Here is a 14,127-nt window from a genome sequence, read left to right on the forward strand (position 1 = left end):
CAGTGACATTCTGCAAAATGCTACTGATGTCAGAGCAACCTCATTACTGCACGTTTGTACATAATCGCAGGGCACGTTCAGGACATCCATGTTTAACAAAGCTGGCTCAAGAGAGATTAAATATCTTCAGAATGCCAAACCACTACTTATTATCAATATTATTCCAGTACAAAGCTTCTTTTTAGGGGAAGTTGTTTGCAGGAATTCAATTAACAGTTCCAAAATTAATTTTGCATGATTCCCATGCTTGTTTTATACATGTGATTTAAGTCTTATTTTTTATGGTCAAATCGTGGCGATCTCTCTTTTATTCTAGACTCCCTCAGCAACTGATAAAACTGTACAAGGGGGTCATCTGCTATTTTCAAATTCAAATGTTTATTACTGTTAAGCACTCATGGCTGAGCCAGTGAACAGCACCACAACTAACAATTGCCTGTGAATTTGCACACAATCAAGCCTTAATCAGAGCAAAAAATAATCTGGAACACTAGCATCTGTGTGCAATCAGTAATAAACATACTGTAGCTGTTGATGTTTATATAAGGCATTCTTTATTCAGTTCATTCATTGACTTGGCTTATGTTGTGTTATTCTTAGTGATTTGTATTTATTCACTCTGAATACAGGCTTTTGTAGAATGATTGTTATGAATCTTTGAGCGAGGTTCTTAGATTTTAGTCATTGTTTTTTTTAATTGCATTAAATGATAGGCTTTCACAAAACTGACCTTAGAGCGTGATTATATCTGTTTTCTGGTAAGTGATGCATTTCTAGTTTATTTTCAGCTTGTCTTCTCATTTAAAAAAAAACAATATTGAAAGTATTAATTATGCAAATCTTTACTGTTACAGTACCTTGTGTCAAAACAAAAATTCATTTTGAACTGCTCAGAGTTCAATTAGTATGTGCATTTTTAATTGACAAGTAATCTGTACTTTGAACTTAGATTTCCATAACGAAAAACTGAGCAATATCTCATGCATCATTGTTGTATCCCATATAAATGTCTCACATTAATGTCTCTAAGGAAACAGGATAGGATAAATGTTCATCAAAAGTGGTGGTGGTTGAGTCAGTATCGCCTCATGGCAACCCTATAGACAGTTCCACCATCACTATCCATAGAGTTCTCATGGCAGGATACGGACGTAGATTGGACTATTTAAAAGTAGCGAATGATAAAATATTAAATAGCTCTGAGTATTCATACTGTACGTTTAACCCATCCAATTAGATTTTTGGAATACTTGGACAGTTCCCTTATCAGATAAAAAAAAATTCAATGCATTCACTAGGCACCATAATAACAGTGATAGTGTACAGTATACAGTATTCGTTTAAACGATTTGCAACCGTATTCTGTGTGCACTCTTTGTAAGCAAACTTGTTATCCAGTTATTTTACTGAAATAGTTATATACTGTCTTTTGAATTTACTTAGAGATAAACTCATGTGAGTGTGGCTGCCGTTTGCATCTGGAGATCTTTTAAGTATTCTCAATGCAGCAGGATAAGTCCTTAACTTTTGTATCTGTTCTTTACGTTTGTACTGTACATCCTTGCGTGGTGGTGAAGATGACAACGCCCTATTAATATTTCAATGCCATGTGGCTATATATCTGAGTTCTTTCACTTTATATACATTTTAGTGATGATGCTTCTCTGTGCATCTTTTCTCATGGTTTATTTTCTCTCCGAAATTACCTGCACTTAAGATATTTTTCTTATAGACATCTGTGGAGTCAACATAACATTTGGTGGTCTGTCCGAACTTGTCATTGAATCATTCTTGAATATTCACTGCTCCTTGAATCAGTGTTAAATCAACTTGGAAAACATTAATAAAACTATGTCATTTAATAAACAATATTAAAGTAAAGAAAATTGGTGTATAACATTGTTTCAGATAGAAAATCTACATTAAATGACCGTTCTTAATGAAGGTATGTGTGGTTTTAAAGGGGTTTATACAGTGCTCTCAAAAATATTGGGACATAACCATTTCTTCTGTTGGGCCATAAAGTAGAATATTTTTATTACATTTCTTTATTATTGATATTATTGTTTCAGGATATCCCAATCCGGAAAAATTCAAATGGGAAGAATATTTGGAAGATACTGGCTCTTCTGCTGTTCCTAGCAAGGCTTTTAATGTGGTAAGTATTACCAGTTTGGACAACATTTCAAAGCTTCACTTCTCTCATCTTTGCACAGAATGTAGAGCTATCGTTAGCTTTTTATGGCTAAAAAAAATTGCTTTCAAATGCCAAGGAGGATGATTAAAGCACCCCTGTTTGACTTTATAGTTTTAGAAATTATACATGGTATTCTGTAGATATTATATTGTAATAATTTAAGGTTAGTAAAAATCATTGAGGTCATAAGCCACATGATGGCAGAATTCAAAAGATCCCCAAATCTTGACCTATTCTTGTTTCAGAAACCACCTCATAAGTTTAGAGTGAATATGAAGTTGGAAGCTGTGGATAAGAGAAATCCTATGTTGATAAGGGTTGCTACTATAATAGACACTGAAGACTACAAGATAAAGGTAAGTGAATTCAATAAACAAAATACAAAGACCAGTTAAGAACTTATTTTCCTTCTGAGTAAACATGTTGAATTGTATTAGACTGCAACCAATCTTGTGTCGATAGATGTTTTTTTTTATATAAACTAATGATGAGCTAATGATACTTTGATGAGCTCATTTCTGGACCAATTGTATGTTCTATGGGAACTGCAGTCAGAAAGCAAAACTTCAAATCCATTCCACTGAAAGCCTTTAATACAGTCAGCGTTTTAATCCAATAACTGAATCATCAATCAGATAAGTTAAAAGCTACAGTAGATAGGAGAAAAAACACATCCAAGCTGTAGAGGCTCCATACCTGTAGGCGAAACATGTTTTTTCCTCTTTCTTTTTGCTTTTCAAAGTGAAATTAACATCTATTTGCAAGCTGCAAAGAAACTCTCTGATGCAGGTCCCCACCCAAACATAATTAATAAAACTGGCTGTACAGAGCTCCTGTACTGCAATGGATTGGATGTCTTGTAGCCTGATCTCATTAGGTCTTATAAGCTATGCGGGGCTAGGGAGACATCCTTAGGGATCGGGAGACATTTAACAACCATTCTGCTGCTGGAAATGGTGTCAGTGGACGAGTAGATGGTGCTTTTTCATTTGATCCACAATTTCCAGCCCATGACACTTTTCTTTTGAGATCCTTCAAATGAGAGAACAAACAGAGGTCCTCACTTTCCTTCCTTAATTAAAAATTCCCCACGATCAGCTATGTAACAGAACCGCGGGCGCAAAACGGGGTTGCCTCATGTCACAAATATGTTAGAAAAAAATATTTGTATCATGAAATGTAACATAATGTTGTATTATGTTGGTAAGACTGAAACTCAGTTGTACACAAATTGGACTCCATTACCCACGCTCATCTAAAGCAACGTGTGTTTGATTTTTTACAGGCTTGTACTCCTTTATGCTTGTGTGAGTGTACAGTATTTGTACAAGCTGTGTTTTATTTCTTACCAATTATCCTGCATATCGATGCTTTTGATTATCAGAATGGAAATTGGCATATTTTAGTTCTTTACTTTACTATTCCTTTTATTACCCCGCAAGAAAGAGTGGGAGTGAGCATTGTTGTTCTTATCCGACATGGGAAATTGACATTAGGTGTTTTGGGTTGTAAAGCACAATAAAATGTACATTGCATATCAGCTGGGATCTTCTCAGAAAAAGGTCAGATTTCAAAGAGAACACTGTTTAACTTAAAATTCAAAATGCATCTCTCAGTAACGGAAGAGAACTTGTATCAGGTATGCAAACACTGATCTGTGTTATATTTGCAATGTGGGTTCATGCTCCTATTTTATATCACAGGAGTTCATGCTGCCTGCTGGGCAGCTTTGTGGATTTGACAAAAGTATAAAGTCCTTCACTAATTATTTTGATCTTGTGCGTTAGTCTTTGGGAGACTGATTTGTTTTCAGAGTGATGTCTGTAGCTTTCATCCTGCTTTTCTATTCTTTATTTAGGGTGAAACAAGTTTCCTCTGAGGATTACTTAAAGAAGGGTTAAGTGACTGGATTGATTTTATTGACTAAGCGTTACAAAGGAAACTGTCCAAAACCGATCAATCTGTGTCTTTGGAAACAGTGCAATCCAGTGTTATTAATTGATTTTGTGCTGGAGGAAATAATGACATACAGTATATCATATAGAAACAATTATCTCTGGCAATAACAGGTTTTTCTGTGTAGCCAGTTCTGGAGGCTTGGAAAGCTTTTGAATTTGAAGTGGAACTGTTCATTTATCCCAGCATCATGATGATGATGATGATGACGATGATGATGATTATTATTACCACCTAGTACTACCACCATAAACCTGATTTAAGTCTCAGAAGCTCAGCAAGAGTTAGTTGGTCAGTACTGGGATGTCGAACTTCAGGTGATAACTTTGTTGCTTTTGGAAGTGACTTTGGTGGACCAGAATTCAGTGAAATTAACTTATCTCCAACATTTTACAAAGCAGTGCCCCAGCAGCATGGTGACTTCAGACACAGTGCTGTAGTGTCCTGACTTAATTACACTTTGGTCTTGCATTATCTGCCCTACACCAGTTTCCTGCTTAATTCAGTAGTTGAAGCAATTTCTCACTTCTTCATCTTATCTGCTGTATAGGATTGCTGGTACGTTATGGCGTCTTGCCCAGAGAGATGCTGTGCTTAAATAGCTTCTCTCCTACTGTACAGTATATGTAAAGCATTTAAGGGTGAAAAGTGCTACATGATTACAATTCATTATTATTAGTTACTGCATTGCATATGGGATCTTTATGCATTGGGCATTTGATCTTACATAACAATGAAAATATACTGTGAATTCTCAATGGAAACTTTATGTCTATAAAACCTTGTTTAATTCTCCAAGCACTTCATGTTTCTTTCTTCCATAATTAATAATGTTATTGTAGTAATAAAGAATAATGTATATCTGTTTTTCTTTCTGCAGAATTAATGTTTAATGCTGAGTAACTTTGCTTACACCAATGTGACTTTGGATTGTATTATGACTTTGACACCATTCAGATGTAGCAGGAAAATCTCGTAACTGTAACTGAAAACTGGTCTGTAATCGTACTTGGGGTACATGTCTCTTGCCCATACAGGTGCATTTCGATGGCTGGCATCACAAATTTGATTTCTGGGCAGATTCTGACTCTACAGATATTCATCCTGTTGGGTGGTGTGCCAGGACTGGTCATCCTTTGGAAATGCCACTCAGTAAGTAAATATTTACTTCTTTGTGTGTGCATCGGAATATTTAAAAATCCTACATACTGTAAATTTAAAAATTGTTTAACGAAAAGTAAAAATGTTCCAAGATATTCAGCAGTTTTCCTTTAAATACAGCGTACCTGTATTGTTTTGTAGTTACAGTATATCTCTTTTAAACATATATTTGCTTGAAGCATTTCATATACATATTTAATCAGACTTTTCAAACATCTTATATATGTTTAGGCAGACATACCAGTGGCTTAAAAAGAATAAATGAGCAGAATACACACAAAAATACAAAAGGTATGTTTATGATTAATTCTTGACTTACGTAAAACAAATGCAAGTTTATTTTAAGGTTTGTGTGGTATTTGTAGTCGCATGCCAATGAGGTACTTAAGGGAACTTGTATCTGCCTGATCTCCTCTTGTGTCTGTGCAGCAAAAGCACAATTAATCCTTTGAAGAAAGAAAGGAAATGAGCATTGCTGTTTTTCTCTGACATGGCAAATTGACATGAGGTGTTTTGTATTATAAAGCGGGATAAATTGTGCATTGCATATCAACCGGGGTCTTTAAAAAAAAGATCAGATTTCAAACAGAATGTTGTTAAACATGAAATTCACCAGTGCATCACTCAGAAGAGAGCTTGTGTCAAGTGTGTATCCTGTGATCTCTGTTATATTTGCAATGTGGGTTCATGCTTCTATTTTATATCACAGGAGTTCATGCTGCCTGTGGGACAGCTTTGTGGATTTGACAAGGGTATAAAGTCCTTCGCCCTGCCTTATACCCATTGCCTGCCAGGATAGACTTTGGCTCCTGCTCAGTCTGAATTTGAAGTAGCCGTTAGAAAATGGATGGATAAAGTCCTTCGCTGATTAGTAGTACTTAGAGAACGCAGAGAGAAAAATGAAAAAGTTGTTTTCTGTTTTAGAAATAATAATAATAATTCCATGCAGTTATATAGTGCTTTTCTGGACACTGCACTCAAAGCGCTTTACAGGTAATGGGGATCCCCTCCACCACCACCAGCTCTCAGTGGGGAGGAGAGCAGAGTGATGAAGCCAGTTCAGAGATGGGGATTATAAGGAGGCCATGATTAATAAAGGCTAACAGGAAATTTGGCCAGAATTTGGAGAGTCAGGATCTCAGTTTTACGTCTCATTTGAAGGACGGCACCTTTTTACAGTATAGTGTCCCCGTCACTATCCTGTGGCGTTAGGACCCACATGGACCGCAGGGTGAGCACCCCCTTCTGGTCCCACTAGCACCGCTTCCAACAGCAACCTTAGCTTTCCCAGAAGGTCTCCCATGAAGGTATTGACCAGGCTCACACCTGCTTAGCTTGAGTTGACACAAGTTGACACTTGTGAGTTGCAGGGTGATATGGCTGCTGGCCATTGCTGGCTTACTACTATGGCATAGTTACGCTATCCTTAAAAGGAGTGCTCTCACCAGCCAGCAAGAAGGAAGATGAAAAAAACATAGTCTCCACCTGTTGTTTATGGCCAGGTTATTTATTTTTTAAGGAGAGTGAAACAGTGGTTTGTCACTGTCACTATTGTTCTTAAAAAGCCTCTGCAACAAAAAATAATGTACTGTAACTAAAAGGGAAAGATAATTGCACAAAAATTAGAAATGACCAATATTAACTGAACTCCAGTGTTTGCATACAATAACACGAGTGTCTTACTGCATCACTGCTGGTGACCAAACAAAATCCATTAATCGTATTTATACATGAAAGGAATTCTCATGGGATAATCTTTCCATTATAAAGCAGCAAGAAGCTTTGGTGACCAGCTGATTGTGTAAAATTATTTGTCTTAAGCGAAACATGCAGGCTGGATTCTCATTGATCTCACCCTACTGTATGCTGAAGTAACTAGTACTGTACTGTACATGATACTGGAAGGAACAAGCCGTTTCTTCCTAATGCTTTCCTTAAGTGTCTCCCACATGTATCCACATTGCATACTGTGCCGTTCATCACCATGGAGGGAGCTGTGGGGACTAGAACAGGGACCAGTGCAATCAACATGTTTTCATTTTTTGTTGAACACTTCCACAGCAAGTAGATGAGCTGATAGGAATTATTCTGCTGCCAGCATCCCTTCCCAAAAAAATATCATTCTTACTACAAAAACGATCATTGTTTATAGCAGACTACATTCTCATCATCTACAATAGTTCATCAACAGGTTGTGTGTACAGCCCAATCTTTCTGTTCAGGATAAGGGTAAAGGGAGGAGACAGGCACCATTACATACATAGTCTGTGAGTCAAATAAGAGGGTGCCAAGGATGGTTTGCGCTTGGACTAAAATTCCTTTGCTTTGGACCAGAGCTTTACATGGAAGAAAATATTGATCACATCAAGATGAACATGCGTTTGGAAAGCCGTTATTTCTATTCGCATCAAACAATACGCATTTAACCTGACACTGTTGAACTTCATGTATACAAAAGACAGAACACGTGCTGCAATGCAATATACTGTATTAATATACTGTAGCAGGCAACAGTGTTCACAAATTAACTATTCTGTTTAAACTGAATCATTTTCTGGTATACACAAGATACTTTTCTCGTATAAAAGAGGTAGTTTTTATTGTATAAATGAGTTTTTTTTTCCTCCTTGGCGCTTATAAGCTTCCGTACAATACGTTGTCTGAAAGAATCGATGTATTGACTAAGCCTTGATATTGTTCACCTGATGAACTACAGTATAACATTTGAAACAGAGGCGGATTGTGTATGTATTTGTTCTTGCTATTACCAAATGAGGAAGTCGAGTTCCAAGGAAGTGGTGTTGAATTATGGTTGTGTGCATCAGTTTATCATTTTGCATTGCTCATGCATCTTCCTTTCATATTATTGTAATGACTCACTTAATTATGCAGGACGTTTGCTGTGTGCATCCAATTGATTTAACTGTGTATGACATTATCTCAATATACTGTTAACACGAGTAAGAATAAGTATATTGCAAAGAGAATTTGTGTTTTCATGCTTGTGCTGCCTTTTGCTCCTTCAGATAATTTACATTTTATTTCTGCCGAGATCAAGACATTTTGAACAGATATGTAGTGAAGTAGAAGAAAAGCATAAACCTTTCATTACAGGCCATGCTGTCAGCTACTTTTTTTCTTACATAATAGTGTTACACTATTTTACATAATTATATTACTAAGTGCATTGTGGTTTTTCTTTGCTATCAATATCAATGCCTTTACCACAATTCAAAGGCTAATAATCCTGTGCCTAAATTGTGCTGGTATGGGAAATCTGTTTTTTTTTTGTAAACATTTTATTTTCCCAAACACACCAAAATAAGGATGGGAAACCTCAAAGTAAAAAGGGGTTGCTGCTGGGAGTGGTGTTGGCGGACTAGTTGGTGGGACCAGTAAGTGCCACAGACAGGGATCAGAACCCTTATGAGGGAGGCAGTGCTGTCCTTCTGGTGAGACGGCACTGGTCATTAAGACAGTCAAGGCCCTGTTCATAAGCATAAATGTGTCAAACCCAGTGTCGAAGCTAAATTCCACCCTGGACATGCACAATCAAACTTGCCTGTTGCAGAAGATTTGCATTTTCCTTTGCAGTAACAGGCTGAGAAGAAAAAGACTTGTCAATATCCTGGATATATGTTTGTTAGCTGCAGTTGCTGTACATTCGGTGGCAAAACCACATCTGGAGCCAGGTTAGAGGATGAAGACTGGGAACTAGTCACTGGACTGGTGAGGACTAAAGGAGCTGATCTGCCCATCCATTTAATATACAAGTGTCTATTCACATATAAATGATAATACTCGCATGAATAATTATTTTAAGGAAATATACACATTAGTTTGGGAGGAACAGCTGTCCTTGTTTTATTAGAATGTACTGTATGTAAAGGAGCAGCGTGCCTTTAAGAGGCCTGTGGGTATTAACAAGGGATGAGGAGATTCCAAAATAAGAAACAGACTCCTAACCCTGCTGGATCAGTTTTTCTGCAGGACTCCAGAGATGGTCCTGCATGAGTGTTGTTAAAGCCAGAGACAAACTGGTATCCCGGGACACCAGGGTAGCAGTTTCAAGTCCGTGAAGAGTCTTTGTTCTGCTTCGCCCGGAAACCCCTTTTTGGTTGTATTGATATTTTCTGCTAGTTGTTCTATTAAAAAAAAAAGCTGCAACTCATTGTATAGTGTGGCTTTTATAATGCACTGTGCTCGGGCAACTGCTCGAAACAAGGGGAGGTCTCTGACAAGCTTTTCATTTCAGTGACAACAGCTGAATTAAGATGTTGACGACTGGGCATTTTTTGCTTCATTTTTTTTCCCTCGGCAGTTTTTACCTTCGTCTCCAATTTGATTATTGGCCACAATTTTGTGAATTTTTTCAAGAAAATAATGTGTTCTTTTCAACCAGAGTGCAGTACAAATTGCACGAATCGTGTCATAGCCCTATGTTTAGTAGTTATGAAATAATAGTCATTAGATCTGTGAAAATAGTCTGTTCATTAATATATAATGATTGATCTCATAAATCGCGCGGGTGCTGACTTTGTACTCCCTGTGCAATTATTGTTTCTATTTCTCTTCCTATCTCAGTGCTAGATCATATTTATCTTTGTACTGATAGAACAATTTCCTGTTCCCTTTTCTGCACTCCATGACGTGCACCTTTCTTTTTTTCCATCTAATGCATTTAGTTTTTGAGATAAGAAATTGCTTTCTGTGGAAATAAAACCCCTTGGCAGTACGTTAATTGGGGCAGAGTTGTGCAATGTGCTGCTGTATCGGCATTTTATAAACTGTTCTGAAGCAGAACTGGATTATGCAATGGCTTTTGTTCAGTTTTATTATGCTAACATGCTTTTGTTTCGTTATGCTAACATACATTTAGAATTTTTCCATAATTTGTAAAATGTGTGAGTTTGTGATTTTATTATCTTTGAAAGAGAAGAAATGTTCCGATCATAGCAGGGCTCTAACTTTGTGTAATCCTTCAGTACTTACAAAACTTAAAACTTTATTTCTTAAACATTGCTTTTTATTGTTCGTGTCAAACAGTGGTTGATTACCCATGAAGAAAATGGTTCCAGTTTTGCATTTTGCGGCTGATTTTTCATTCCCCATGATTCTTGAGCTAAATTTCGAATTTGCCAGGTCGGAATTTTGCTCAAAATGTTTTTTTTTTGTAACAAAAATCTGTATGCGTCATTGCCTTTGTTATCACTGAAGCTTTGTGCCACCTCCAGGGACTGGATGACATTAGAATTAAAATGTTTAAACATTAGAATTAACATGTTTATACAGTTTAAGTATACTTTTATTAGAGCTGAAGTGTGACCATCCACAAATACAGAAATGAAGCACTGCAAATCGATAGGGATTCAGTTAGGAAAGAAGCAGTTAAATTAAATTTGACTTGCCTGTTTAACTTTTGCTGTAAATGTGATCGTTTCTTGGCTGTGTGTATACTAGTTGCCTTTTAAGATGCTTGATATTTCTGATGTCTTGTAGTAGTTTATAAAGCAATGGGATGATTTGGCAAACATAAGTTCACAGTATTATTACAGAAGCAGTTCCATTTATGGAGTACTTTCGTTTAGGTTATTCAAATATTATTGTAATTTATAAAGAGTGGCCGGCTTAAGATAAGCAAATTAATTTTAAAATAGATGAAGAATATTAGAACGCTTACCATAACAGAAGTCAAAAACAAGATGAGGCCGTTTGACCAGTCTCAATCATTTAGTTGCCAGGAGACAGTTAATACAGACATTCCATCTTGCCATTCTTGAAAGACGCTAGGGTATTATCTTCATCAGCAACCTTTTGTATAATAAACAGCCCTTGTTCTCAGTTTTGAATATTCTTTCTTGAGTTTTCCACTTGTGTACCTGATCTGTGTTTACTTTTGATTCCGAAGAGGTCACTTTTAGCTACTTAAATCACATTCCCATTGTAGTCTTTTTCATTTCAATTCTGTCCATTCAGTGACAGTGATTCTATCATTCTCTTTGCCTTTTTTTTGTTATGTTTCCGCACTGTATATGGGAGGAAAAATGTAAACATAAAATTTCGGTACTTTTTATTGGTCACTTCTATGAACTCATTGTTTTCCATTTTCCATTTAAAATTTGTTTCTGCTTCCTGCAAGCAACATCCCACACTTGTCTTCATGAAATGCTACTAGGTGTTCTCCCAGTCAGATTTAATCGAAATCTTTATGAATTTCTTTTGCTGGTTCTCCAGTGTTTTTTATCTTCCTGTTTCAGTGTCTCCTGTGAACTTGTCTTGTTTACGGAATATCTCACAAACTATGTCGATAATATAAATTAAGAAGAACAGTGGCTCTAATACAGGTCCAGATTGTGCTCTGCTAATTACATCTCCCCAAGCTGACCACTCACCTTCTATCTCTACTCTGTTTTCTATTCAGTATCCAGTTTTCAATCCGAACCCTTTGGATGCTTACTACTGTATCTTCAATTGTGCTGTCTGCATAGGGTCCTGAACGCTTCGTGACAGTTGTCAATTGTTCCCAGAACTATAAATTAGCTAAATTAAATTGACCTCTTCGAAAATCCATCTTGGCTATCCCCTGGAATCTCCCCTGGAAGTATTTAGCAATTCTGTTGCAAATAAGTCTTACCCCTTTGGTTAATGTTGAAGTATTGCCTTAAGTCCTTTTGATGACATTTAAATATCATCCCTCATTTCTTCTAGTAAACTTGGTAACTTCTCCATCAGTCCCTGAAGATTTGTTCATCTTAAGTGCTTCTAATACTTGTAACATACAGTACAGTATATGCCTGCTCTAATGGTATTTAATATGGAAATCATTCCTCAGTCCGGGAAATGTTGTAGATTTATTCTTAAAACACCACTCTAAAAATTTAAAATGCTACATTTCATTCTCTGCTGGTTCCTTATCTGTCATCATCTACCCTCTTCCGCAATGCAGCGCACACTTGGCCAATGTGTAACAACTGTTGTGTGTCAGCAGCCTTACTGCACAACAAATCAGATGGTGAAATGAGTAATTACTTCACCCGTTGAATTAAGGTTAATTAAAGAATTATTGAAAACCAAGAGTTGAATTTTGGCTTGGACACCAGGGTTAACAAAACTGCTTACAAAGTAGTCCAGGGGATCTTTCGTGTCTGAGTCGTCAGGACTTTGGATTGAAGTCTCATCTGAAGGATGGCACCTCCTGCAGTGCGGTGTGCTGTAACACTGGTTTGTATATTATAGTCCACAGGGAGGATTGTCACCTGCTGGTTCACCAAAACCCCTTGCACAATAACCTGATTTTCTCTAGAGGTTTCCTACCAAACTGCTGACCAGTCTTAGCCTTGCTAAGCTTCCGAGATTCAGTGCAATCATGCTAGAACATATTGCGTGCTACTGCCATTCCCATTCAGTTTCTTATAACGCCTGCCTTTTCCTTTCACAGTCGGCTTTCCTAAAATTGTAATTTTTTGCCTGGCTTTATCTGTACAAGCTTCCAAATGTATTTCAAAGCCTACCAGAACATGATCATAGTTTTCTGATTGTTCTCTCGCCTCCATTTTCATTGTTGTATCTGGGTTGTCTGAAAACACCAGTTCAGCACAGGCCTTTCCTCTAGTCCGTTCCCTTTTTTTCCCTTTCACTTTTAGCCTCTCATATGCATATTGTCTCTTATTCATGTTCCAATCTGTGTGAGGAATATTAAGATCTCACATCACAGACGCTTCTCATGCTGTGCATACATTCTTCTGTGTGCAATATGTACATTCAGTACTGAACTGTAACTGATCTGGTCTGTAAATGTGGTCATCTGAAATATACTGCACTCCTAACAGGGGGTTTTTGAATATTTTTGTTCAGTCTTGACCCATATGGAATCTGAAACCTGTGCCTGAACCCTCTTTATGATGTTGATTTATGGTTTATGATTCTAACGCAATAACTTCTATAACTTGCATTTTTTTTCCTGATTGCTAGCATTTAGGTGCAAGCTCTTAATTACCAAGTCCTTGACATTTTGTTTTTCCCTTAGGTTCTCTTAAAATCTGCTCCTTTTGAGTCTTCCATTCTGCGCTATCCCATTTGATTAGTACTTAAATCATGTTTGAAGAAATAATTCTTATGGATTCAAGTTGGGCAAGAGAAGAGAACATAATATTATTTAAGGTCCCAGAGAAGAAAGTCTTAAAAATACACTCTATGCTGATGTCCCATGTTCTCTTTAAGAAACTTACTGAAGTTTGATTTTTGGCCTTGTTTTTAGGATGATTAAAAGTTTGGACTGTGAGACTGATTTTTTTTGGCAGGCCTCCCTGTCTTGTAAACAAAAAAGAGGCTCTGTGTTTTCCCAAAATATAATCTTTACAAAATGAATAATGTATAGCCACTAAATATAACTATCTTCACATGTTTACAAAGAGGTCAGAAAAAAACTCCAGATTCCAAACTTAAGTCAATTAAATGGGTATACTGTATTTAATCAGAAGTCACTGATTTAATCACTAGACATTGTTTGCTTTTCTTAGTGCTCCAGGGAAAACCCTTTAGTTTAAGGTGGGGAATGACAGTCGTGTCAGGAGGAATGGTTTAGGGTTGGAGTTGGTAAAGAGATGGCTTTTGAAGTCACTATAGTTATAAAGATTTTAAAAGTATTAGGTTATTTTTTTGGCCCAGTGTTTTTAGTGTGGGGTTGGACTGGATTTGCATTATGATAAGCGCTGGAGGTTATGGTTTTACACTATGATAATGTTTTATCTGATTTCTCAGAAATTAGTCTAGCATCAAAGCAGCTAATGTATGTTTTACACACACAGGAAGAA

The 14,127-nt window shown here is 36.8% G+C and overlaps 1 protein-coding gene across 3 annotated transcripts in view; it reads left to right on the forward strand.

Moving 5' to 3' along the window:
• Positions 1 to 14,127, forward strand: part of l3mbtl4 (L3MBTL histone methyl-lysine binding protein 4) — a 141,918-nt gene that overhangs the window by 44,183 nt on the left and 83,608 nt on the right. For all 3 annotated transcript variants that reach the window (XM_088642114.1, XM_088642113.1, XM_088642115.1), the window contains exons 11-13: positions 2,073 to 2,158; positions 2,443 to 2,553; positions 5,191 to 5,305. In XM_088642114.1, coding sequence (XP_088498240.1) covers positions 2,073 to 2,158; positions 2,443 to 2,553; positions 5,191 to 5,305 — 312 coding nt within the window. The remainder of the gene's footprint in view (positions 1 to 2,072; positions 2,159 to 2,442; positions 2,554 to 5,190; positions 5,306 to 14,127) is intronic.

This window comes from Lepisosteus platostomus, chromosome 8 (assembly GCF_059453375.1).
Source record: "Lepisosteus platostomus isolate fLepPlt1 chromosome 8, fLepPlt1.hap1, whole genome shotgun sequence".
NCBI classification, from domain to species: Eukaryota; Metazoa; Chordata; class Actinopteri; order Semionotiformes; family Lepisosteidae; genus Lepisosteus; species Lepisosteus platostomus.